General features: G+C 42.0%; 5 protein-coding genes across 13 annotated transcripts; 2 read left to right on the top strand and 3 right to left on the bottom strand.

Moving 5' to 3' along the window:
* The first annotated feature begins 684 nt into the window (after positions 1–684).
* Positions 685–14143, top strand: LOC143374652 (uncharacterized). Of its 8 annotated transcripts, XM_076822966.1 has the most exons (30): positions 685–1187; positions 2344–2526; positions 3362–3460; positions 3597–3686; positions 4375–4526; positions 4635–4723; positions 5044–5127; positions 5655–5820; positions 5951–6176; positions 7736–7889; positions 7958–8087; positions 8254–8475; positions 8543–8716; positions 8798–8958; positions 9043–9325; positions 9385–9514; positions 9713–9827; positions 9899–10021; positions 10098–10448; positions 10611–10781; positions 10894–11049; positions 11863–11970; positions 12046–12321; positions 12388–12442; positions 12502–12643; positions 12718–12829; positions 12905–13014; positions 13106–13250; positions 13321–13418; positions 13764–14143. In XM_076822966.1, exons 3-30 carry the CDS (start codon positions 3363–3365, stop codon positions 13834–13836), a joined length of 4194 nt encoding a protein of 1397 aa, XP_076679081.1. In that variant the 5' UTR covers positions 685–1187; positions 2344–2526; position 3362; the 3' UTR covers positions 13837–14143. The 8 variants fall into 8 exon arrangements, with proteins under 8 accessions (XP_076679081.1, XP_076679092.1, XP_076679103.1 ...); XM_076822977.1 differs by lacking the exon at positions 2344–2526; XM_076822988.1 differs by lacking the exons at positions 685–1187; positions 2344–2526 and adding an exon at positions 3224–3247.
* LOC143374728 (G patch domain-containing protein 1 homolog) lies at positions 13450–18416 on the bottom strand. The gene is made up of 4 exons (XM_076823117.1): positions 17989–18416; positions 17529–17907; positions 16898–17122; positions 13450–16415 (listed from the first exon to the last, which is right to left on the bottom strand). Exons 1-4 carry the CDS (start codon positions 18050–18052, stop codon positions 14189–14191), a joined length of 2895 nt encoding a protein of 964 aa, XP_076679232.1. The 5' UTR covers positions 18053–18416; the 3' UTR covers positions 13450–14188.
* Positions 18417–18932: 516 nt separating this feature from the next.
* On the top strand, positions 18933–21781 carry LOC143374749 (uncharacterized). Its single transcript, XM_076823163.1, has 3 exons — positions 18933–19713; positions 19767–20368; positions 21147–21781. Exons 1-3 carry the CDS (start codon positions 19402–19404, stop codon positions 21508–21510), a joined length of 1278 nt encoding a protein of 425 aa, XP_076679278.1. The 5' UTR covers positions 18933–19401; the 3' UTR covers positions 21511–21781.
* Coq9 (ubiquinone biosynthesis protein COQ9, mitochondrial) lies at positions 21586–26305 on the bottom strand. Of its 2 annotated transcripts, XR_013086741.1 has the most exons (6): positions 26085–26305; positions 22892–23083; positions 22374–22717; positions 22073–22300; positions 21807–21975; positions 21586–21709 (listed from the first exon to the last, which is right to left on the bottom strand). XR_013086741.1 is itself a non-coding variant. In XM_076823189.1 (5 exons), exons 1-5 carry the CDS (start codon positions 26131–26133, stop codon positions 21940–21942), a joined length of 849 nt encoding a protein of 282 aa, XP_076679304.1. In that variant the 5' UTR covers positions 26134–26305; the 3' UTR covers positions 21586–21939. The 2 variants fall into 2 exon arrangements, 1 of the variants encoding a protein (XP_076679304.1); XM_076823189.1 differs by having other exon boundaries at positions 21586–21975.
* On the bottom strand, positions 23743–26078 carry LOC143374737 (glomulin). Its single transcript, XM_076823128.1, has one exon. The coding sequence runs from the start codon at positions 25587–25589 to the stop codon at positions 23802–23804; it is 1788 nt and encodes a 595-aa protein (XP_076679243.1). The 5' UTR covers positions 25590–26078; the 3' UTR covers positions 23743–23801.
* Positions 26306–26384: the final 79 nt, after the last annotated feature.

The raw sequence follows: 26384 nt of genomic DNA on the forward strand, positions 1-26384 counted from the left end.
ATCGTATTATCAGAGACGAGGTATAGCGAAGGCTTAGGATTCTACATCGAACCATTCCATCGATAATTTAGGATTTTGACCTATCTTAAATGTCAAACTACATGTGTTACTTATCTGTAGTACTATTTCCTGCGGAAGATAAGGATTTTAGATCATTAGATTTGATTCCAATACACAAGCATATTCTGGGGTACGAATGAACAATATTATAAAATAGACTCTGCAGACGACGCGAGCTTAAACCTTGATCTATCCGTTGTCCAAGGGTTAAATGTCATAAAGAAAGTTATCCTTTCAGCTGCGATGAAATATTCTCACTTCCGAAGAGCACGGAACAACCGCGTGGCAATCAACGTGTTAACGCATACCACCCGTAGTCAAGGTTCCGTTCGAACCATTGGGAACATCCTAGCGATAACATGCAATTCCTATAACGACATTCGCCCACCGAATGGCCGACAATAAAGTCACCGCAACGCCTACTAAAAAAAGAATGACCGTGTAATAAAGCATAGCTGAAACCAGACTCTACCATAATTCATCGAAGAAACGCCGGTCCCTGGCACTGGTTTGTCTACCGTCGGCGGGATTTTTTCTAGGATACCCTCGGCCCCGCGCGCGCGTCTAAGTGTACGCGGAATACTCGCGAGGAGGCGCACTATATTTATAGCTAGGGATAAATATACACACTGGCGATCGTCCAAATTACCGCACGTACGGGCCCGAGTTCGAGTAACGGCCTAACCCCCGTAATAGCAGCATCGTGTCAGTGCTATTAGTGACGTCTATCGACGTTGCGACCGTCGCAGTCTACGGGAAGCGCCGACGAGAAAGAAACGGGGAGAAAGAGGAAAAAGAAAAAGAGGAGAAAGTAACGGAAGCGCGCGCGCGCACGGCGAAGCGTCGAAAGATGTAAACGATCTACGGGGGTGGCTGCTGCGTTATCAATAGAGGAGCGCTTGGAACGAGAGTGCAGTTCCCCGCGCGTGCCGATCGATCGTCGTTCCTCGATCCCCCGTCGCTCGACTATCGTTCGCCTATCGTTCGCCTGATATGAGATCGACAGGCCCGGCCTGTTTCCCCGGAATGGATGGTGCACCTTCGAACGCCGCATACGGCCGTTTTTAACGACGTTCGGGATAAATTTAATCGTGACCGCTTGCTGCATTTGGGTTAACATCGATCAAGTAAGTACGCGACGGTCGATACGGAACTGCGTATGTTGAGGACGGTTCTGGGATCGTCTAGATAGTTTCTACTTCGTTTCGCCAGTTTTACGCGTGTCTTTTCTATTTTCGTTTCCGAGAGGGGGTTCTTTTACCGACCGAGTAGCGACATAACGGATGCGTTTGAAAATCGCACGTTACAGGCGTGATGAATGTTTTATATACATAGAGATGCAACTATGAGTTTTAACGCGATATTGGAAACGCGAACTATGGCGCGTCTGTATTTTTGGATGAAGTCTGTGACGACGATTGCGTGGCTTGGATGATTCTAGCGTGGGTATTCATTTTATTCTGATTTCTTTTAATTTCGTGGGATGATTCCCGCTTGATTGAAGTCTGTATCAATTGATACTGATTAGACCGGTCGAAGCGAATTTGAATTCAAAGCGGAAACAGGTTGAAGTTGTCATTGTATAATTGACTTTAGTGCTTTTTAAAGTTATTAAAGTGGCAATGTTTAATTATTTATTACGACGGGTGAGGAAAGTACAGCAAAACATAATATTAAACAGATGGCTGTAAATGTCTGTAATCGAGTTTTCAAATCTATTCAAATCAGACATCGGAATAATTTCCAATCGCGACATTTTTACAAATATTATTTCACAGCGCTAATAATAATTTAGCAATCATAACTGAACAAATTTTTAACTTTATAAATGCTCAAGTTCAAACGAGTTGTGAACTTGAATCTCGTTGTCCACCACGAACGCGCGCTCTTTGAATTTAAAAATTCATTTTCCCCGAATATAAATCACGGCAGAAAAGACTTTCACTCTACATCTTATATTTACCTTCTCATGCCGAATCTCCACCTCTTGCATCACGGTGTGCATAGAAACTTAAGGAATCCCAGCCTCCTAGCAAATTAAAGCGAAACTTCAAATGCCGTCAAAGTAAATACATACAGTAACTGCTTTGCATTGAGGTTTCCTTAAACGCAGATATATCCAATTATCGTACTGTTTTCGATCTGTAAGAGAGAGAATCATTTTAAATCATTTCTCGTTTATGCTTTGCCAAGTAATCTGCGCTCCACAGAAAAGCCCAGTCTGCCCTAACTCCCGACGCTTGTGACATTTATTCTGATATTAATTCAAGGTTTCGTTTCTAGGTAGATAATCCCACTGCGTCCGGGTTCCTCGAGTAGAGCTCCTTAGCTTTTAGAATCGAGAAGGGTCCGACGGTATATCGGCGCTCCACGTGACACTCTTACAAGATATGCACTACATCGAAAATCGTTCGCCAAGATTTTCAGCCAACAGCCCTTTACATTTCCCACGTATCGTTTATGGTGGTACGGAACATTGTAGGATCTTCTCCGTGTATTTTCGTCGTGATCCTCATCGTTCCTCTTGAGTGTGATGACAACTGACGGCGAACAAATGAACACAACCTTCCTTTATACTTATAATTCCTAATATGTACTGTCGTTTGCAGAAAAGAAGGCGCCCGGACTTTAAGCGGGGAAAGGGGACTTACTTTGCTCGCATTGGCTCCCACCGCCTGTGTCCCGTTACGCTTACTTTGTATTCGTCCACGTTGCCGTGTCGGCCAATGCGAGCAAAGTAGCCCCCTTGCCCTGCTTAGCGTTCAGGCGCCTTCTTTTCTGCACTCCCATGTGCTCTAGGGACTATAGTCAGAGCAAAATCAATTGGCTGTTCAGGATCACGGAGACCCTATCCACCCACTATCTGATTTGGTTATTCTCAATGTACCACTTGGCTCGTATCTTTTGTCCTTTTCACGAAAGCTTATAGGTATGCTTTCTCTACAAGAAACTGACCGATTGATCTTGTTCCGATTACAATGGCTTTCTAAGTTGTTCGAGCAGCATCACAGGACTGCAGTTGAAACGACCTCTCGATCATATATGTGTAAATAACACGCGAGCTTTTGTGATTCCTCCCCGGATGGATATAATCATTTGTTTCTGTAACGTGGACCCCTCTGTGACCTCGACGACTCGTAATTCGTTAACTGACACAGTTTCTGGTTAATCCATGTGCTACTCACAGGTGGTTTGATACTTGACTAGTGAAAATGTTGTATTTGCAGCAGGATGCTGCGGATATGATAAGATCAGTCTTGGTGCGTTCATTAATCTGCTTTTCTCTGTTTCGTATGTATAGAATGCACCACATGTATTCGTCGAAGAAAGGAGATCCCCTCTGCCCCCTTGGCTTCCATCCCCAAGTGCGGTGGCCAACACGCTGTAAACGATGCTTTAGGTATTGTTTGCCTATCTTTAATCGAATACAGAATAGTTGACAGTTGGTATGGGATACCGCATGTCTAATAGAAAAGGGAGGAAGGAAATGAAGGGTTCTTCAGAAACATGTAAACATACAAGCAACTACTTTTTAGGGATTACAAAGAACATGGGGGCAAGAAAGACAACTTGAGGGACATCACATCGTCTACGCCTAGTCTCTCCTTCGATCAGTCATCAGGCCGGTGAGTGATTAATGAATTTCCTAGAATCGTAAAATTGTATAGGGAATCTAAGCTGTAGATATCCATGAATGATTCACTTAGAAGTCATAGCACCTGACACAATGTACTCTAGATCTCATGGGGCTCAAGGATCTCAGGGATCTGGAGACCTCTAAGATTCCAGGGATTTAGGGTTGCAGAGGACAGGAGATCCTCGGGATCTCAGGGACTTGAAGATGCTCAAGGCCTCAGGGATTGTAAGGTCCATGGGGAATCAAAGACCTTCAAGATTTCAGGGTCCTTGGGATCCTCAAGAATCCAGAGATCTTCATAAGTTCAGGGAGCTTGGAGCCTTCACAAACCCAGAGACCTTCTGGACTTCAAGGTTCTTGATTTCTAGTTCAAGAGAATTCTATATCTGGTATAAAGCGTTTCATGGTGGTCTGTACTTCATTGTACAGATTCAGTGATGATCAAATCCCATGAATTCAGAGGTGATTTGTACTTGTTTCTGCTTGTTTCGTGGTGGCCTCTGCTGGGTCTTACCAGTTCTGTAACATGGTATCTATCGAATCCTACAAGTTCAGAAGTGCTCTGCAATGGATCTTATTACCTGTATCAACTCCCATGCATTCAAAGTGTTTCTTACTAGCTTTCACAAGATATCTTGTTAATCAGTTACACTTCTCTGTGTATTCCTCATTGTTAGTTCCTCGGAAAATGGACGAAGAGTTTGGTCATCCGCAACGAATTTGGCGAAAGATGATTACAAGGGTAGTTCGGAAATGTCGAATGCAGCAGCTGGCTGGACATCTCTCATGGATCTTTCTGCAATCGACAAAGAAGAAGAACGATTGGAGGGTAATTATACAACGCTGAATATCGTGTAGGAATTAATTGTCGAGTATTATATAATTATCTAGATATTTATAGACTATTGGTATCATTTGATCTGTAACGTTTCTGCAGCCAGGAGACCACCGAAATTGCAGATCAGACAGGTGATAGATAACAGCAACGTAAGCGCCTCGGAGAACGACGTGGAGTTCATCATTCAGGTAAACTCAGTGCCTTTAACAATTTCTTCTTCTTTAATTTTCCACCTCTTTCTCTATAACGATGACTAGATCAAGCAGTTCGATCGTTCTCGTACTTCGACCTGTTAACTTTGCTTATTGAACACAGCGCAGATTACCGTATGAAATATAATGACACAGCTCTCTTTATATCATCTTCAGCTGTCCCGGTATCTATCTTCCAACTGATTCTGTTTGCTTTCGAGCTTTTACACGATAAAAGAATGACGTAATTGTAATCATTGAACCGTGACTCATTTATCCACGAAAATTGTGTAAATCTTTGTTTAATCTACATTTAGGTGAAGAAGTCGCGGCCTAGCCTCTCGAAAAATGCGGAACAAAACGAGGGCCGCCTCATGAATAAGGAGGAAGCCACAGAGAAAGTAACAATACCAGTGTTACAATACCATCTGTGCTTCGTTTTCAATTATTTCTTTTTCGACGATCGGTTCTTTGAATTTTACTGGCGTTTTGAATTTTGTATGCTTGAAAGCCTATGACTGCTACATTGGCTTACACTAACGATCGAACGCATTGCTGGATATATGTTGAATGAAATAAGTAGAGGATCATCCGCTCAAGTCACTATCTAGCTCAGCAAACTGTCCAGCACTTTCAGAGCTGCATGGCTATATGAATTCAATATTCAGTAACATACTATTACCTTTAACACGCTATGTTTCTTTGGGTTGAATTCAGCGATTTTCTTATTATTTGAGTAGTACAGTTAGAACACTTTGGATCTGAAGAGTTTAATATTATAAATCTCTTGCTGAATGCAAATTTTGTATGACGAGAACAGCTTTAGAAATAGTTACTTCCATTTAGTTTACTTAGTTCAGAGCGATGGCTGGAGTTCTTTCAGTTTCAAGCAGAATCGAGGAAATAACATTAGAATTTGTGTGAGCAGAGTGAAATGCAGAAATTGAGGGCACAATTGGTCGAACTGCAAGCCCGATGCGAGAAGGCGGAGAAGGAGAAGAGCGAGATCTTGATGAGACGGTTGTCAAACATGGACACCATATCCAGCAAAAGCTCGCCGAGCGAGGTGCAGAAGCTGCAAAAAAAGAATGAAGGTATTATTAAAAAGGAAGAAATTGTAACGTAGAGAGTAGACGAAAGATGGGCGCGTAACAATTCTGCGTTTCTGAGAAACCCACTTAAACAGGGAAATTATGTTAATTCTGTTGTGTTAATAATACTCAGCGCTCGCGCAAGAGAAGACCAGTCTGCTGACGAAAGTAAGGGAACTCGAGAAGGAAGTAAACGCGAAGACGTTCAGGGGAGAAAGGGACAGGGAGAAAGAGGAGCTCCGGTCGAAATTGAAGGCTGCAGAGAATCTGTGCGAGAACCTGATGGATGAGAATGAAGATATGAAGAAAGAGATCCGACAATTGGAAGAAGAAATATATGAATTGCAAGATACTTTCAGGTAATTCCACGTTCTTCACCACTAGTGAATACACATTTTTGTACGTGTAGATATTACAAGTTTTTTGTCACTCACGCATGTCTACCTTGGCTTCTTTTATACTGTTTGTGTACTTCAACAATGTACAAACATTCTTTTATCGTATCTTGAACTACGAAGATCTCCAAATACACCTTCTACCTCTGCACTTACGTATCGAGCCAAAATTGAAGTAAATAGAGTAAGAATATTGAACCAGGAAACGAAAAAATTCGATTTAAAACGTTGTACAATTTACCTGTAGTAGTTTACCTATTACTTTCCTATTACGAGTAGGATACTGTGAAAGAAAATTGTTAACGCATTCTACTAACCGGTTTGTCTGAATTCAGAATCATTAACCGATCGATAAGAACTGGGTTCTCATAATGGCGAATCATGACTCGCTCTCGTGACTTGTTTCACATTTATTAATAACATACATGTGTTTGCGTTAATGGATGCGACTGATCGTGTCACAGTGCAGAGTTATATAGTTTCGCAGCATTCCATCGTGTTGCAAAGAAACAATGACAAAGCGCTCTGTGCCGAGAGTATCAATCAGATCGGATCCTCTGTTCCTATCAAAGGAGCAGACACTTTGAAGGGGCTCGAAAACAGTGGATTTCCACTTACTGCAGTAGCTAAAGCATAAAAAGAATCGATGAAACGTAGAATCCCAGGAGAGGAATCTTCTCAGAGAAAGGTGAAAACGTTCAGAAATGTAAATCGAATTTTTTTCAAGAGACACTTGAGTACATTCCAAAAAGACATTATTGAACTATCGTCTTAGCCACGTAGTCTGTGTCCGTGAGGGAGCGATCGCAGCGAGCACCGTGACCAACAAATTTTTAGCAAAATGAGCTATCTGAATTGTTGCAGGACGACGATTTGGACGGGAGACGCGTGCGATTCCAACACGACGGCACTGCTTTTCCGCCGAAGCATGGATCGAACGTGGGGGTTCCGTTGCTTGGGAAACGAGCTCTGCGGCCCCCCGAGTCGTTTCGAGATTTAATTTATTCCAAGTCTAGTAGGAGATCACGATTTCCGTTTCGCAACCGAGGAAGATCTCTAAGACAGTGCCCGAGTTTCGAGTTTAGAATAGAGAGGCGAGAGAGAACGGTAGCAATTTAAAGAGAGAGAGAGCAGTATGTGGAACGTTATACTGTCGTCGAACCCTTTCGATTTTTGGTACCCCTCTTGGGTGCATCTTCGTGCTTCTCCACTGTGAGGCGCCCGTTTCGAGTGGCATTTCGGCTTTTGTTTGATTGATTGTGTACGTGAGATATTAACAAAGGTAATTATAATGTAACTCGACTGGTTGCCATCATGCTTCCTTCGTGGAACCGGATAATCTAAGACTTTATATTAAACGCACACGTTTATGTAGACTATTATTGTCTGATTCCAAAGAGTAATGCACTAAAATTCTCTGATATTCCTTGTTAAGAGTTGAGACTTTATCCTGTTCCAATAAGCTTTAACGTCTACAATGGTCCAAGTAAATGCATAATACATGAATATTTCGTATTCTTAAGGGACGAGCAAGCGGACGAGCACGTCCGTCTGCGAAAAAGTTTGGAACAGTCGAATAAAAATTGTCGAATTTTATCGTTCAAGCTGAGGAAGGTGGAGCGAAAGGTGGAGGAATTGGACACTGAGAAAACTACTCTAGAGAAGAAGTATGAAGAGGTAAATCATTGGCGAAGATACGCGGTTGTGTAGTTAAGCGGTTGGCGATAAGTGTGCCCTTGTTTCAGGTGAAAAAAGTCGAGGAAACATTAAAGAAGATTAAGAATGAATTCCAAAGTAGGTCTCAGAAGAAGCCGACCGACTTTACGAGTAAAGTGCAGCTGAAGAAAATGGTGGACGAGATGGAGAAAGAAATAGGTTTGCCTATAAACGTACTTTAATCCGTGGCAAATAAATTAATTGTATTATACGTATCCTTTAATTTCTCAAGATTCTTTTAAACTTCGAAGTATTTCAACAAACTGATTGAACTTTCCTGTTCAAATTTACTAGAAAACATTGAAATATAATGTAATTACTGCAGGGGATATGATGATCGTTTTCGCGAACATCGCCGATGGCAAAGACGTCGACATTCAGGAAATGAATTCCAAGGATCATGCAAAGTACGGCAAACTACTGAAGGAGTACGAAATATTGAAAGAGGAGCTCGATACCGTGACGAAGGAGTTGTCAAATGAGAAGGAGAAGAAGAAAGCACAGCCAAACGCGAAGGCGGATGACAAGAATACAGATCTACAAAACAGTAATGCGAACATTTAGAGATTCAAACTCCAGGAGTGATTTGCTACGTCTTCTGTTAAATGTTTCAGTGAGAAAGAAGCTGGACGAGGCAGTGGCCACGAGGGAAACAGAAAGGAAGGCCTGGGACCAAGATAAAACCGCGCTATTGGAGGAGAAAGAAAAGTTGAAGTCGAAGCTCCTGTCCCTATCCGCTGAGAAGCTTAAAGTGTACAACGAAGTTGTGCAACTGAAGAAGGACTTAGGTAAAGGCATGGTACCTCGTCAAAGCGTGATTAAACTGTACTAGAAACTGGAGAGAGTTTCACTATTTTCGTCGAACGCAGAAACGGCCAAGACGTCGGAGAAGGAGGGCGCAAAAATGGAGAAAACGATAAGCGAGCTGAAGAAGGAACTGTCACAGGAACAGGAGAGGTATAAGAAGCTGCAGGATGAGTTGTCAGCGTACACAGAACGGGAATCGAAGATGACACAGTCGATGACGTCCGTGAGTGTAGCATTTTATTGCGATCTCTTTATGAAATATTGAAGCACTCTTTCCCCTTTCTCAATTGCAACACTTTAAACGTAGTTCGAACAGACGAAAGCCAAGCTGGACGCCGAAGTGAAGCGGCTGAAGAAGGAATTAGAGAGCACAAAATCCTCGACTTCTGGGAAATTGAACGACCTGGCAACACAGCTTTCAGAACTGAAGAAAGAGAAAGAGAAGCTGTTGTCTCAGGTCGATCAAGAGAAACAGTCGAAGGAATCTGAAGTGTCCGCGCTGAAGAAGAAGATCGGTTCGTTGGAGAAGACGGGATTGAACACGAAACGGATAAACGAGCTGAGGCAGACGTATAATGAGAAGATTTTGAGTAAGTTGCTTCACTGTGATGGTGGGGAGTGCGTCAGAAAGATCTATACAAGGTAACAGCATCGTATATTACAGACTTGGAAAATGAGTTGAAGGTGGGCCAGCAGGAGTATAACAATCTAAATGATAAGTATACTGAACTGGGAAATTTGAAACAGCAGTTCGAGTTGGATAATGAATCTCTAAACAGGTGAATAATATTACTATAAATTAATATTATAGAATGATAGGGAATTTGAGAAGAATAGAACTTGAAAAGTCGTTATTCTTAGCCCTATTTCATCCATTGGGTCTTTGATAACCCAATTATGTCTGTAAAGACTCTCCTAACTTTCAGAAAATTATAAAAACCGATCATTAACACATTATATGCCCTTATTATTGATAGCAAATTACGGGAACAATATACTGAACTCATCAGCATCCGCAAAGAGCTAGAATCAATGCGGCAGTCCATCAAACTGAAGGAGAGCGAGTGGAAGTCAGAGAAAGCTGCCTTAGAAGTGAGCGCGCTTCAATACGCATACACATAATGCTTTCAAACGATAAGCAACATAAAACGAGTATTTTTCAGAACCGTGTACGGGAGAGCGAGTTGCCAAACAAAGCGATGATAACAGATTTAACCAACGACATCAGTAATTTGAAGAAGGAGAACAATACCTTGGTAACACGGTTAGAAGACTTAAGAAAGGCGGTAAGGAAATTGAATCTCGAGTTTCTTGTTAATTCAATTTGAAATATCAGCTGTTGTCTCTATGCGTGCTTTGCAGAACGATGATCTCTCGGACAAATTGAAAGATTATGAATCAGTGGCGAAGATCCATCAATCCATGACACCGGACATCAAGGCCCTGGAGTCAGAGATACGGAGGTTGAAGAATGCCCTGGAGGCTATGGAGAAGGCGAAGAAGGCGGACCTGGCGCAGTGCAAGATGAGATACGAGCACAGAATCACGGCCATTAACGATGAGATCCAAACCATTCAGAATCAATTGTCCCGATACAAACGCGAGCGTGACACGTACAAGCACATGCTGGAAGGTGCACAGAAGACTATTGGCGAATTGAAGTCTGCTAGAGGTAGAACACACTCGAACGCGTCTTCCGCCAAGTCCGACGAGGTTCGTCCTTCTATAAGTATGTTTACGGCTTGCTATGCCAGTCATATGAGGCTGGTACCATTTTCACGAACCTAACAGGCGTGATCTTGGAGCAGATTAAGTTAATGGTACGCTGAACATGGTATATGATATATAGAAAGATGTTTCTCTCTTTTGGTGAAGGAGGAGGAAACGTCTGGTACCAGTATAGTGGTTCTTGAAAGGGAGATCACTAACCTGGAAGATGAAGTCTCTGAAGCGAGATTAGAAGCCTCCCGGCTGAAGGCTGAATTGGTGTCCGAGAAATCAGCCAGTCACGTTAAAGTGTCTGAACTTCACTCGCGCATCAACGAGGTACTGTTCATTAATCCATGCTATTATGTGCAATTAATTTACTTACTCCTGTACTGTGCATATTGCCTGAAAAAGAATTACTACATATTTCATATGTCTCTTCTATTTATAGCTCGAGGAGGAACGAGTGCTCACCAGTGGCAGGACAAAGATTCCAGGCTTGAAAGTTCGCATGGAGTTAGCCTGGCAAAAAGAGAGGGAGGAGCATCAGAGGCTGTTGCAAGAAACGGCTACGTTGGCGAGGGACTTGCGGCAAACTTTGTTCGAAGTACACATTAAGCTAAAGCTGCGTATCGAATTTGCGCGGCAGCCTCGCGACGAGGCATTTTTAGGTACTATAGGGCCCGTTAGACGCCAGCTGGGGCCTCACTCTCTGTGGGGGCACATTTTAAAAACCTACTCCTCACAAACAACAATATAAAAAGAAGCCTAGTTATAGTGGCAAAATGATATACTCTTTTTTTTAAATATTAAATTTAGAATCTAGAAACTAGAGGCAGCTGAAAAATTTGTGAGGCCTCATAATGATGTAGAGCCTACGGCCTCCAAAAGTATAAATGCGGCTCTGATCGCGAGCCATTGATACAATCAGGGTTGCCAGAAGAATTCTCTTTCGGCGTTACTTAAATGCGCACAAAGTCGGTTTTATTTAACTATCCTCTAAGTTATTGATTACATAAAAAAAACATGTCAAACAAAAGTTGTATGTATAGACAAGGAGCATATTTTATATTCTATTAGAAAAAAAGACGCAAAGAAGAGGAGGAAGGTGGGTGAAAAAATTATTTAGAAATCGATTGCAATGCGGAAATCGGCCGCTTGAAGATATGATCGAATCTGTGGAAGATACTATAACACGTATAAGCAAATAGGACACATACATGCGAGAAGCGATATCAGTAAATGAAACGAAGCCGAAACAAGCGACTCACCCCGCGCCAGCCTCGCAGTGAGGCAGATCCCATGCTCGAGGTCTCATCCTCGCTAGGCATGCCTCGCAAAGTCGATACACATCTTGATAGTTCTTGGTAATAGAATGAAGAGGTGTATGTAGAACTGAACCGACCCAACTATTTTGCAGATCGAGAGAGAACGTGCCAAAGAGCGTCTAGAAAACAAGAGACGACAGGACCAGTTGAAGAAGGTGTACGACGAAGAGAAGGAAGAGAGCAGGAAGAAGCTGCTGGAGGTAAACAGGGGTGGAAGCCGAGTTTGTACTGCTTCCAATTTGTATCAGAAAATTTCTGAAGATTTGTTTCTACAGCTGCAATGCGACTTGCTCGAACTGAGGGACGCCCACGCGAAGCTGAGGACCAGCAACGAGAAGATGAGGCGGGAGAAGGAACGACACGAACAGGAGCGAGAGGAGCTCAGAGAGGTGATCACCAGGAGATCCAAGCAGGAACAGGGAGAGCTGCGAAATATTAATGTACTGCTGCAACAAGTCAACGACTTGACAAAACTTTTCCCTGAACTGAACGGCATAGCTGAAAATGGAACGTCAAATAGTTACACGCCGACACCGCCCAGACGATTAAGGGTAAGTAAAATTAGACGTTAACTACCCCATCAGATTAACGGATACACTGTTTTTCTTCATCTACAGGGACCAAAATCGAGGGAATCGTCGCCAATGTTGGACACAAAAGGGGATATAAGAGGTACAATCGTCACGATTAAATATTTTCTTTAAATTCCTTCATGTCGTGCTCGTTTACAGGGTCGAATTCACAGTTAGTCGAAAGAACAGAGAAGTTAGAGTACACCGTTAGGAAACTGATGGACGTGGCAAGGGAGCTGAAGGAGTCTAAGAGAGCTGCGGATGAAGTCAATGCGACACGACTGAAGAAACTTGGAAAAAGGTACAAATTTCTCATAACGATTGCTTGTTGTTTAGCTTGGAAGTTTTTCACTAAACAGTTACGTTATGTTACAGAGCAACGTCTGTGGAGAGTGATCCAGGAAAAGGTTTAACGACGACCCGCTCGAAACCACGCCTGAAGAGAAAGAGTTTGTCTTTGGAGCAGACTTCTGCAAGAAACGAGGATGTACGTACGGGCTAATGCAGTTTGAGTAACGTGTCTGAAGTAGTTAATTTATTATCCATGTATTTAATGTTTCAGTCTCAGCGTATTTGGGGCACAGACAGCAACATGTCCAGTTTGCAGTCGCTGGAGGGTTCAGAGATCGATGGGCGTACGCTCAGCTTGCAGAGAGATTCCAGCGTGGACAGGTATATTTAATTGCTGCTCGTTTCAGTTTCCTCTATCTTTTAATGACAATATAGAATTAGCTACTATCAAGGTTATTTTGTTAATGTCCAGTCGCCTCTCTACTGGCTCCACGAAGAGTGAGATGCTAGAACGAGAGAAGAAGCACGGGAAAGGCTTGATGAAAAAGATCGCGACTAAGTTGACTAAATCAGCCAGTGTGGACGATCCAAATGTTTCCATGGATCTTTCTCTTCAGGTAACTAGCAGAAATGTTTGCGCCGTGGAAACGATAAGTCCGATTTTAAAATGAATCTTTCTTGTTGCAGACATCAGGATCTGAGACAAGTATCACCGAGAAGACTGAAAAGAAAAATCTGAAGAAGAAATTAACGGACATGTTCAAAAGAAGCTCTAGAAGTGGCAGGTGGGTCCTTTCTCCATTTAAAATGCCAGACTCCTTGGAACATAAATAGAAACGTTTATATTTGTAACAGTCGGACAAATTATACAAATCATGCTGATAGCTTTGGGATTAATAATACTTTTAGGGGGATCTTTCTTGAATATTATGAAAATCAGTAAGCGGTAAATTATATTTCGAACATTAGATCTACGATGTTTATACATATTTATAAATAGTCAAAAGCGTGAAGATGAAATGCTGCTTCGAGAACATGGTCGCCGATGATACAGAAACCTTGATCGAATTGAATTAAGATTCCTCGCAGTTTGGAAAGAACGATAAATAATTTCCTATTTATGTTTTCAGCGTGGAGAAGAAGAGCAACTCTACGAATCACAGCAGGCCACCTTCGAGAAACTCTACGACATCTAACAAGTAATCTCATAGCATCGATATGCATTCAGTGCTCCGAGCTAGCATTACCAAATATAATTACTCTTTAAGTGTACAACAGCAACAATTAGCTCTACGATGAAAAGAAGAAGATTGCTCAATTACACGTATTAGAGCATACGCAAAAAGATATATATTCTTGTACATGTCGGATGTGCCTTTACTGACGTTGTAATTACAGATTCGCGCGAGCATTTTCGAATACTTCATTAACTGTAAACATTGCGCCGTACAATGTTGCGAACAATAAGGAACATACAATAAATAAACAGCACACGTGCTTCCTTTGTCGACGTTCTGCTGACTTCATTCTTTCGTTACAGTTTCAATTCCCCCGATCACGAGTCACGTTTCTCTTTCTTCGACTTTCGCTTGTGCTTTGAACTTTTGTGCTCTTTGTGCTTATGCTTCTTCTTCTCCTTCTTCGACTTCTTCACTTTCCCTCGCTCCACCCACACCCCAGAAATCTTAGAGTCCACTTTGGGCTTCGGCACCACAACACTTTTGAACACAGGCCTCGGAGTTTGGGAGCTCGACGCCTCCGACGTAGGATTCTCACACTTTATCAACCTCGAGGGAAGAGCAGGTCCGTACATATCGGGCAGCAACAATGGCTCCACAGGATTCGACTTAGTATCGATGCTTGGAATGGATTCAATTTCTGGTGCAGAAATTGATACTACATCTCTCTCTTCGCTTACACTTTCATTCGCTTGCTGCACGCTGCTCTTCGAGCCTGTGATTAAATTGTCCAGATCGACCTTCGCGAAAATTCCTCTCGGAGGAGATGTGTTTCTCTTAATATTCATTTCGCTCGGAGCTTTACCAATCAGAACCGACTTCACTACCTCGCTGTCCATACTTTCCTCCGGCTCTGAATCAGATTCTTCGCTACTGCTTAAGAAAATCGCTTTGAAAAGGTCTTTCTTCTCTTCCGACGCACTCTTTGACACTGGTTTCGACGCACTGGCAACTTCCTCGCCTTCCTTAGGTGTGTCTACAGTCACCGACACTGCGTTTGAATCTGCTTCGCTCTCCAAGCCTTGCTTGGCGTCAGAGACTTCGGAGGACGATTCCTGGACCTCTTTACCGAACACTTTCTCATAAGAAGCCTCAAAATTTCTCATTTTCTCCGTTACAGGTTCCAAGACCTGACTATTAAAAGACGCGTCAGTATTTGACTCTACTTTCAAATCCACAATGCTAACATCTGTGTCTTTCGATTGAACACCGCCGGTGACTGTTTCCTTTGACACAGTATCAGTCGCTTTTAAGAATCTCGTAGAGTTACTCCAATCAAGGGAATCGAAGATTGAAAACTTCCCAGTCGTCTTCTTTTGCAGTTCAGGCTGAGCACAACCGACCTTTGGCTCTGGAATATTGAATCTCTTACAAAGTATACTCGCAGGTTTCCATTCTACGCGCTCTCTGGTCAACTTCCCGAACATCTTCATCTTTACGGCCTCTTTCATCTCAGCCTCCTGACTGTTCTTCCCAGAGGTGGTGCTTGAATCTGTGATTTCAGAAGCGTGTATAAATTTGCTCATAACATTATCATTCGTTGGCTGCCCAAATAGTCTGGCTGCTTGCTCGAATTCAACTCGCTCGTGTTCCCTGTCCCACTCTGTCATTGACAGTGGTTGTAAGCTTTCGAGCTTCTGCTTCTCATCTTTCTTCGACAGATCCAAGTACTGCTCGAAACGCTTCTGCTTATCAGGGTTGGATAAAAATGGTTTGGCTGTGCTCTTTGTAGAACTGTCTTCCTCGGGTTTGCTGGTATCTGTACTTGCTTGGCGTTCATCGGATGCTGAGGCAGAATCCATAAACTCTTCCAGCTTCTTCAAGCTTCCTTCGGAATCTTTACTAGACCCAACGGAACTACCTTTGACAAAACTCTGCGCGTTTAATTTATCCATCCACGATGTGGCTACTTTAGTTCGTTGACTTTCTAGTTTCTGCCTCTCCTCGGTCTGCTGTTTCCCATGTAAATTTAATGTTTTGGAAATAATAGCGGAAGCGACCGATGGTACTGCATTTGGATGAGTTTCTGATATTGTTCTAGAACTATGCGTATCCTCTAGTATTCTAGCCCTGTCTGCAGCCGTAAGATCTTTACGTTTCCCGTTTTCTACTACACGCGGAACGATCTCGATCGGCGGGAAAAATCGACTTTTCCGAACCGCGTGCACTGGTGCGAAATCTTTAGGCAGCTCCGGAGGTGGAAAGATCTTTTTATATTCCAGCTTACTTTTCGCTGGCACGAAATCTTCTAGGCAATTATTGCTCGAGTTTCTTGAACCTGTGTCATCGGACCATCTGGACTTTGTCTTTCGCTCCGGGCCCAGTGCGAAGTCGTAACGAGACATGTCGTCTCTGGCGTATATGTCTTCGTCGTCAGCTTCGAACGCGCCAACTCCGAATGCTTGTCCGTGTATAGAGAGCTTTTTGTTTTTGTCCTGAACGCTGAACGCAGGGGCGTCGAATAAATTCACATGACCAGAAAGTATGGTCCTTCTGTCTAAACCACTGTATCCTATACCAAAGTAATTGTCTTTTGGGTTACATCTACGAAAGAAGAATAGTAATTACTATCACACCGCTATAGTAGTTTTATTCAGGGATCGAAAAAGTTCTCGAACACTCGTTTTTAAAAAAGTTCTGTTAGAACTTATATGTTTTGTTTAAGAAAATATCTGTTCCTGTGGAATTTTTATTCAAAAACATGTTTTATTTAACAATATAATATCATATTCTTCATATGTTTATTTAATAAAAGGTATGAGAATCATAACATAAGTATTCTTTATCTTATGAAAACTTTTTTGATAAACGTTCTAATATAACTTGTTTCCATGGAACTTTTATTATACAGATTCTTTATTTTCAAGAACTTTTATTTTATCGGTTCTCCTGGGAACTTATAATGTTAGAACATTTTTAAAAAGCAGTCCATGTTTTAAATGGAACCCATTGAAAAAGCCCCCAGAACTGTTTCGATCCCTGGTTTGTTTTATTTCTTATCAAGATCACGAAGATTTTGAACTTACCTAAATGGTTCATAATCGTCAGGGGCGAATGTAACATCTCCATAATCATCTTCCGACTCCTCCGAGCTGCTCTCTGAACATCCCCTCCCAGGTTTCTGCTGTGACGCCCTTATTTTTTCATTTCTCCTTTTAATTTTAGCTTTCTCCTTCTTCGTCAGTCTGGATCCCACGCCCTGGCCTGGTCTCCATCCCATTTTCTTTAGTAGCATAATACCAACTGTGTCCCTGAATATTACATTATACATTGATCCGTTATTAACCCATTACACCTTCTTATAATCACAAATTGGTCACACAGGGTTCACAGTACCCCAGCATCATTTCTTGAGTTACCATTTTTGAATTTTTGAATCTTTTAACTTTTCAGTGATAATTGTACATTCGTAATACTCATACAGTCATGGTCCAATAATCTTTTTCTAGAAATGTAATTTTTATATGATAAAATTTGTAGTTGAAAATGAGCGATTTTCCATGATTGTGACGGTAAACCGATTTTTTAATATTTTTTTTTTATTTTTGTTTTGCGGTAACCCCCTTTGGAAGACGTAAATACACCCCGTGTGACCAAGAATGGTTAAGAATTTTAAGTTCGTAGTAATGTTCAATTTTAAACTGAACGACCACCTACTTTATAGGCTTCAGAAGTTCCTTTAATACCGGAGTACCAGGGATAGGGCCGCTACTTTCACGATTCATTCTCTCTCGCTTCACTCCTCTTTGACCATGATCGAGATAGTCACTGGTGGCACGGATGCCGGTCGGCGCGATTCCAAACTGGCTAGTATCCTCCTCGTCCATGAAATCCTCCGGCCGCTGGGTAACACCTTCCGCTTTACTGCTTCTAGACGACTTGAACTGCTGCGGCCTCCACCCATCTCTGGTACCAACGGTATTGAAGTATCCAGCGGAGAAGCCGCCTGTAAATGCTCCGTGGAACCTACGCCTGCCTTGCGCATCGTACGCGTACTGGTCTTCGATCGTTACAGGTTTCTTCCTTGGTAAATTCTCTGCAACAGTTTCACATGTACGCAACGAGCTCTACGGTAACATTTTCCTCTCGGATCCCGCTCCAAAGCGTTTCCACGTACCTTCGTCTATAGGATCAAGAGGAACTCCGAAGGAAACATAGTTCTCGTCGTCGGACTCAGTCATTTTTTAACGATATGCGATACTCAACTAACAGGGAATGGAATCAGTGAAGATAGGACATGGAACATTTCCTAACTGATACAACTGTCAAGAACGATGCATTTGAGGTTATGTAACACGCATGTACACATAGTAGCAATGCATTTCCATGAAGAATCCCAGCGAACTTCTGTCATTCCATTTAAGTAAGATGTACTGGCGTTCGAAGCTGCTTAAACTTTGGCAAGGCACTGATCGATAGAAGCATTTTAAAAATGCATAAATTTTTATCGAATTTTCTCCTTTCTGCTCTTATCGCCTTCAAGTGAACAATAGTGAATTAATGCCAGAACTATTGGTAAGAAGTTACTAGACCAATAACATATACACGGTGTCCCGGAAACGGGACACTCAACTATCTTCTTCAATTACAATGGGCGAATTCCACTTACGCCCAAATCGCCCGTAATTTTCATTAAGCTAGGTTTTCCTGTACGCGACTAGACGCAACGTCAAGAATTTCAAAGTTGATTTTCTCGAGAATGAAGCGCAATATGAAAAAAATTTATTCCTTTTTCTCGACTTATTCAATTGTTATAAGTCGAAAAGAAAGAGTAACTTTTTTTCATATTGCGCTTCATTTTCGAGAAAATCGACTTTGAAATTCTTGACGATGCGTCCAGTCGCGTATAAGGAAACCTACCCTAATGAAATTCACGGGCGATTTGGGCGTAAGTGCAATTCGCCCAATATATAGTATATCGTACGAAAGAATATTTCAAATGTAATTCAAAAGATTTCGTGGGATCAATATAGCGCAATGAAATTGTCTTTTCAAAGTATTTTCACTTTACAATTTCTAAAGCATGCTTCCTCCATGTTTCTTTTAAAGAAATGTACATAAGTACTTCTTCCTTTCTAAGAATCTCCTAAACTTAAATGCGTCTACTGTAAAGTTTAAAGAATAATCGCCGCTGAAATATCTTCTGCAGTGTCATTACTAAATAAGGTAGTCGAGATAATTTCTTCCGATGGGACACTCTGTATGTTAGGAACATCTGGAGTGATCTGGGGTGAAGTTGGTAGTGACAGAGAGGTTTCGAAGCAGCAACAAGGAATGGTCTCGGTCAGGTTTACGGAAGTACACAAAAACATTCGCTGCGTTTATAGTCAGTGCGAAGGTAATTCGGATGGACGATCGTGAAGCGATAAGCTGCGATGAGAGTTTTCAGATCCGTGAAAAAATATGGTACTCGCGGGGAGAGAACAGGATAAGGAGTAGATGGCGTGTGAAATAATTGTTGATAAGATAGTGGTAGCGGACCCTTTACTCGACACGGAGCCAGTTTGAAGGGGTGCCACGGCATTTGAATATGATAAGTCAGACGTCGGAGGACCTGACCACCGCTACACCCCCCGGTCCAGGGAAACCGCCGAAGCAGAGCCCGAAACCGCGCAAAGTGGCTGCCAGAACCTTCGATTTCCTTTGGAGGGGCGACTCGCGACGTGGGAGCGCGCTAAAAACAGAGGAGGGCCAACAAAGACGAGAGGACTTGGTGGAAGTCAGGATCGTCGACTGCAAAGCCAAGAATGCTCTGCCCAGCAAGACATCGTTCAATTTCTTTAAGAACATTAAAAGGCACATGCAAGCCAGGAAGCTAGCGATATGCAAACCGAAGCAAAAAGTAAGCGTAGAAAGGTGTCGTTGATGCTCCGTCTCTAAATGACTTTCCCACAGGTGAACGAGACTCAAGCTTCCAGCCCGCAGGATGATACGAACTGTGATTCATTGGTGCTTCAAGACGACGGACCTACAATTTCCATGGAAGAGGCCGATTCGTCAGAATCGAGGTGCGACGGTATTGTCGACACTTCTGTCTATTTGAGTAACAACGAGACCTCAGCTTCCACGGAGACGTGTTCGCAAAGCGAATGGGTTTCGGAGAGCCAGAACGAATGGTTAGAGAATTGTTCTAACTCTGAAAGCAATGTGGGAACAATTAATTCAGAGAATGTTAACGAGGTTCAAACGGACAGTAATAGCGAACATGTTCCTATCACGTATCAGTCGTGCTCCAACAACGAAGAGCAGCAATCGAATCATAATTCTATGGTAGAAAATGAAGGAACGGAGCATCGGATTGGAAATAGTCAGGAAAATACGGAAGCTTATGAAACGATAAACAATGAAAACAAAGTGAAGGCAAGCCTTACAGAGGAGCTGCTTAAGCTAAGCAATTATGGATGGTATTGGGGACCGATTTCGGGAAGCGAAGCTGATGCCAAACTGATATCGGAACCTGATGGCGCGTTCTTGGTCAGGGACTCTTCGGACGATAGGTATGCCTTGTGCTAATGCGAGAAGCAATAGTTTAGGTAATTATTTAGAAGCTTTTCATCCTCACCGATTTCAATGATCTTTGGATATGTTATCAAGATTAAGATTCTGAGCAACTTTTTCCTATACATGTTACCGCCGCACGGCAATAGTTTCCGAGATATTCGCAAAGAAGTGTTGCTACTGCATTGTGCTACATGCGCAGCACGAGACCGCCGCTCATCCGCGCTCATCGTCGCGGTGACCGGCAGGCAACGTGTATACCGGGTAAACTAAAAGGTTCGAGTTGACCAATCTCTGATTTGTCAACAAGTTTGGTAATAAATGAAAGGGCAATTTTAATCTATATTAAGTTTATTAGTATTGGTTGGGGCTAAATTAGTGCGAGGGGTGCGTAAAGCATGATAGCGAACTGATATGAGTTTAGAGATTTGAACCAGAAACTTGCGGATGCCCGTTAACATCCCGACTCATATCGGTTCGCTATCGTGCTTTACGCGCCCGCGAGCGGGCGCGCGCCCTCCCGCGCTAATCTAGCCCCAACTAATACCCGGGACAAGTTGGAAAGTGGAATGCGTTGCGTCGGAATAAATAAACAGTTTTTCGCGAATATCTCGGAAACGAAGGTCGAGCGGCGGTAACATGTATAGGAACAGGTTGTTCAGAATCATGTCCCCGACAACATATCCGAAGATCATTGAAATCGGTGATGATGGAAAACTTCTAAATAATTACCATAGTTTACAGCGCAGAGGACTTTCAATGCTATTTCTTCTCTAGGTATCTCCTGACGCTTAGTTTCAAATCGTCTGGCAAGCTACTCCATGCTCGCATGGAGCACAGTCGTGGTTTATTCTCTCTGTGCAACCAAAGTGAAAGCGAAGTGTTCAGCTCAGTAGCCGATCTAATCGACTTCTCGATGAATTTCAGCCAGTCAGCTGTGTTTTGTTATTCACGACCCAGGTATCCAGGTCAGCCAGCTTTCCCAGTCAGACTAACCAAGCCAGTAAGCAGGTTCACTCAAGTCCGCAGTTTGCAATACCTCTGCCGTTTTGTCATTCGTCAGAATACTAGAGTGGACAATATTCATAAACTGCCTTTACCGACGACTATCAAAGGATACATAGAGGAAGCGCATTATTAATACGAGGTAAAACGGAAAGAAGAGAATATCTTTCGTAACATATCTATGATAATACGGAGCGCACTGCGAGTGATATGAATTTGAAGGAATTGAAACTTTTGTATTATAGGAAAATAGTTTTTACATAAAGATTCTGCGAAATGGTAAAAGATGAGACACGAGCATTTTTATAGAAAGATTGAAATGCTCATTGTTAGACCTAAGAAAAATGTACAGACCTTGTTAAAGTATAATACTAAATAAATTAGCCACGATCGCTAATTCTACTTAACATCGTTTTTCTTTTTAGATGTTACCATGGTATAAAGGTATATGCATGTATTCCTTAAACGATACTTTCATTTATGGTAAACGAATCCGAAAACAACTTCGATTGCTTTTTCTCTATGAATTGTCTATAATTTATTTTTCTTTCGTCTTGTATTTGCTTTACCTATTCCAGTTCAATCCAAGTATATTACGTGCCTGACAAACAAATAAACAAATTAGATGAAAGGATTACGTGGAATAGAGATTCGGCTTACACACCGCAAATTTCGTACTTCAAGTTCGAAAGGCTTACCGTAGTGAAAGCTGCACTAGCTGCTTCAGTAGCGCGGTTCAAAGCTTGTTCCGGTAAGGGCATGTCGGAAGTTGCTGAAAGGAGCGCATGAATTTGCGTCGTATCTTTTATTCGCCTCTCCAAGAACTTCCACGTGTGTTTATGATCTTCGCTGGTATCTTGTAGCATGTATAGCTCTGTCGTTTTGTAAATGCCTGCTAACACTACTCTTCTAGTGTACCAGTTAATCTAATTAAGAAGGTTTCAATACAAGTCATTTCAAAGCCCACATCTAAATCAGAGCTGTATTTGTCATCCTTACATCGACCGATCTGTCACCAGCGTAATAGCAAATATCGTCTACCAAAGTCAGCAAATTGGCTAGCGACTTTGGTACGTTCGGTGGAAGCGTCATGAGGGCTAACGCTTGAGGCCACGTCTTCTTGTACGGGATCACCATTCGGAGCCTTGTCTCCACAGCATTGTATACTTGTGACTCCATCGTCTTCTTCTCTTTAGTAGGACCCTCTTGAACAATACCAGCTTCTTCCTTAAGGATCTTATTTAACTTATTGTTACAACTCAAGTAGAAGTACTGAACCAAATCCGCTCCCCGATTGGGGAATAGTCCGTGAATCACGCCAGGGTATCCAATTGATTCGGCACCTTTGGTACATAACTTTTCATTAAACATATTTGCACGTTGAGAACATAAAATTATTATGCCACGAAATGAAAGTTAAAAGTATTTGAGTTTACTACACCTTAAATATATCTACTTGTTCGAATAAAAGATTCGTCCTGATCAGTCTACTTAACTGAAAAATTATTACAAATTACCAGCACTGATGGCTTGCTGGCTCCATCCCAGATCATGAACAAACTTCAAAGACGCGGTAAGAATCTTTGCCTTAATATTTCTTTCGTACTCATCGTCGCTCTCCTTACTCTGCTCCTGAGTCGATTGCTGTGTGCTAAAATTTTCGGTTTGATCGGCGTACAATGCCCTACAAGTCCACAAACTTCTAATACCTATTGAAACCAAAATTCAGTTTGAAACGATACAAATGTTTCAACTATAGTTGTGACTAACAAGGGGAGGACACCATGCGGTAGACATCGACTTTGATGAGCCTTGGCACGATGGATCTATGTCGAAAATAAGTAAATAGGTGTCCGAGCGTTTCTGCCAATGGGCCTTAATAATAGAGATATTTACATGTAAATTATTAAAAATTTCAAAGTGGCCGTGGGGTTTTGGTGGGTAAAAATCCCACAACTACCCTGGCGCCAGCGGAGATTCCCCTCTGGAGGAGTCGGGGTGCCTTTTGAAGATTTCCCCAAGTCAAAAAAAAGAATTTATAAAAAAAAAAATATTTTTAACGTGAAGATATCATCAAAAGGCACCCTGACGCCTCCAGAGGGGAATTCCCCACGGGCGCCAAGGTAGTTGTGGGATTTTTACCCACTAAAACGCCACTATGAAATTTTTAATAATTTCCATGTAAATATCTCTATTATTAAAGCCCATTGGCAGAAACACTCGGATACCTATTTACTTATTTTCGACATAGATCCATCGTGCCAAGCCTCATCAAAATCGGTGTCTATCACATGTTGTCCTCCCCTTGTAAGTTATAAATACCTTTATAAAATAATACGTCGGGACTATAATCGAAAGAAATAAAACATAAGGAAGAAACGATTTTATTTAACGGTAAATTATATACATTTTATAGAAACATAGTTCTTATTCCAAAACTATGGCATTATGTTGCTTAAAAGGATTGCTGGCGATACATTCATTAACTCTAATCAAAATGCTTTCCATCACGTCGAGTCCATTCACTGCCTGCTGACAAAATGCAATCTTTTCTGCAACTGGCATTGCCGGCAATTTTTCTCCGCCCACGGTTAACGCTACTTCAGCGTCCCTCTTTTCTAATTCTATATTATCGCTTATCTTCTGAGTTTTCTTTTGCTCTTCTAAATCGTTCATCTTCACTTTCCAGTGCGCTCTGCACAAATTTATTCCCTCTCTCAACGGCTTTAGATAATCATTCTCAAGTCCGTCTACTAGATTCCAAATTTCAGTTTGATTGTGCTTGTCCCTGAGAAATAGAAATCTTAACAGGTTCAAGCTAGTAATTATCTCGTCGGATAATTCCACTACGTCTGACGCACTGCCGTGTGGTAGCTTGCAAGCCAATTTCAACAAGCATCTGAAATTGTTACCAAGAAAGTGGGGAACAGGAGGCGTCGCTTGCAGGCATTCCATAATAGAGGCTTTGAACACCCCGGTAGTTAAGCTAAGTAAACCCGAATGCTCGCTAATTTGATACAAACGTAAAACAATGAAATATCTAGCCTGCATATCGAACACGTCTATGTAGTCTTGAAACATGCTCAAAGCTTTCTTACGCTCTTTATCGCTATCGCAGTGAACCATCACTTTTATAAGTACATTGAATAATTCTGAGTAAACATTCAGCTGCAGTAATTCTGACGTCAGAGAGCATCTCGTTACTCTTCCTAAAAGGTGATCCATAAGAACCAAGCCTTTCTCGACCACAACGTTCTTTCGCTCTTGAAGCAGTTTAATAATCAGATATGTACATGCGTGGAAAATATATTGGGGCTCGTACACCTGCGGAACTTTCTCCCAGAAATCCACTTTCGTTATAACATAGAAATAGAAGTTAGCGTACGCCAAGTCTGGTATGTTCTCGTTCAACTCGAACAGAGTTACTTTGAGATTGCTACTCTCTTCGTCCGTGGCCTTCTTTCTAGAATTACTCTTTCTACTTCTTTCTTCTATGACGTTTAAAAACCAAAGCATATCTCCGGTAACTTGACTCACGAGCATTATAATTCTTTCAGGGAGGGGCTGCTTTAAATCTGATTCTAATTGTTGTTCTTGGAGATGGCAAAGTGGTTTTCCCATTAAGAAAATTAGAATGCTTAAAAGGTAATCTCTTAAAATGGCATTGCTTTTTAAAATATCATTCTCCAATGCAGCTTCGTCTATCAATGGCTCCAGAAACGATATAATTATGACGTAAACATTTCGAATCTTATTCGTAGCAACAGTTGCGATCTCTTGGGATTCGTTCTCCGGTACTACCAGACTTTCAACGTAAGACCTTATCGTACTGACGCACCATTCTATCGCCTTTGTTTTGTCAGGTAGTCTAGAAAGGCTCTTACCGAGTACCTTCAAAATTCTACAAAACTTCACGTCGTCCTCCGGGCCTTCTATTTGCTCGAGAAATGCTAGTATCGTCTCCGCGGGACTACATTTCTCAGCGATGGCGCCCAACACCGCTGTACAACATTCGACTACCTCTTCGTTCCGATCTACATTTTCGTGGGTGAGATAAGACGATGCAATCTGCACAATGTCCCACGAGGACTCTTCAATGATATTATCATAATTATCTCCCTCGAACAGATCTAAGGCTTCCTTGAACTTGTTTTCTGTCAAGTAATCAGCCAGTGTATTCATAAAGCTTTTCGAGTTTTGCTGAACTTGCGACATTGTTCAGCCGAACGATATACTACGCGGCACTGCAGGGGTCATCAATCTTCCTTGAATACAACAGTGACATAACCTCTTACTCCGGCGCATACCGGTGTTACTATCACCGCAATGTCATCGACTTATCGTCAATTGTCACTGTTTTTCTCGTTCAATCGGCGGCAGATGAACGAATATACGAAATCGGTGGCATTGTATCAACGGAAGATATTGTAAAATGAAACAGAGGTTACGAAGCTGCGGAGATTCGAAGACACAGGCTCTGTCTGCTCGCGATATCGTATACTATAAATAATTCTCTGCACATTTATCGTCGATGCGAGACACGTATAACAGGAATTGCGTAAATAAGCGCAATCACGCGTAGCATACAGCTAACACTTCTATCGTCCACCAGGCAAATTATTTGGAAATTCTAACATAAATTCCGGGACCGAAACGATGTGTACATGAATCGCGATTGGCATATATTATAAATAAAGAAAGCTCGCTTACCGTTCACCGAAAGGCCCTTTCGCATCAATAATACGCTAGACATAGCCATTTCGATAGTTTTAAATAAACTACTTGTCGCGCATTTATGCGCACACGACGGAAACCGCGATTATTGTTATTCCACTTGCGAGATTCGTTTATGAGTGTGCTTTGTAAACTGCACTTTAATCAATTGCGTCTCTTGTGATCTGTGACCATGCCTTTAGAATTCTTTCTTCTTCGTTTCTTCTTTTACTTTTCAGTTTAAGGTAGCGAGGAAAAATTAGGTATTTCGTTGAAAAGAAAATAGAATTAACGTAG

This window comes from Andrena cerasifolii, chromosome 1, assembly GCF_050908995.1.
Source record: "Andrena cerasifolii isolate SP2316 chromosome 1, iyAndCera1_principal, whole genome shotgun sequence".
NCBI classification, from domain to species: domain Eukaryota; kingdom Metazoa; phylum Arthropoda; class Insecta; order Hymenoptera; family Andrenidae; genus Andrena; species Andrena cerasifolii.

Bases quoted from the DNA above. Each gene is read 5' to 3' on its own strand.
- LOC143374749 (XM_076823163.1), top strand. From the start codon at position 19,402: ATGATAAGTCAGACGTCGGAGGACCTGACCACCGCTACACCCCCCGGT. The intron at 19,714-19,766 runs GTAAGCGTAGAA...ACTTTCCCACAG, and splicing joins TATGCAAACCGAAGCAAAAA to GTGAACGAGACTCAAGCTTC. The intron at 20,369-21,146 runs GTATGCCTTGTG...TTTCTTCTCTAG, and splicing joins AGGGACTCTTCGGACGATAG to GTATCTCCTGACGCTTAGTT.
- LOC143374737 (XM_076823128.1), bottom strand. From the start codon at position 25,589: ATGTCGCAAGTTCAGCAAAACTCGAAAAGCTTTATGAATACACTGGCT.
- Coq9 (XM_076823189.1), bottom strand. From the start codon at position 26,133: ATGGCTATGTCTAGCGTATTATTGATGCGAAAGGGCCTTTCGGTGAAC. The intron at 22,301-22,373 runs GTAAGGATGACA...CTTCTTAATTAG, and splicing joins CTGGTGACAGATCGGTCGAT to ATTAACTGGTACACTAGAAG. The intron at 21,976-22,072 runs GTAAGCCTTTCG...TTTGTTTGTCAG, and splicing joins CTAGTGCAGCTTTCACTACG to GCACGTAATATACTTGGATT.
- LOC143374652 (XM_076822939.1), top strand. From the start codon at position 3,273: ATGTTGTATTTGCAGCAGGATGCTGCGGATATGATAAGATCAGTCTTG. The intron at 5,821-5,950 runs GTATTATTAAAA...AATAATACTCAG, and splicing joins GCTGCAAAAAAAGAATGAAG to CGCTCGCGCAAGAGAAGACC. The intron at 9,326-9,384 runs GTAAGTTGCTTC...ACAAGGTAACAG, and splicing joins GTATAATGAGAAGATTTTGA to CATCGTATATTACAGACTTG.
- LOC143374728 (XM_076823117.1), bottom strand. From the start codon at position 18,052: ATGACTGAGTCCGACGACGAGAACTATGTTTCCTTCGGAGTTCCTCTT. The intron at 17,123-17,528 runs GTAGGTGGTCGT...TGTAATATTCAG, and splicing joins GAACTTCTGAAGCCTATAAA to GGACACAGTTGGTATTATGC. The intron at 16,416-16,897 runs GTAAGTTCAAAA...CTTCTTTCGTAG, and splicing joins GACGATTATGAACCATTTAG to ATGTAACCCAAAAGACAATT.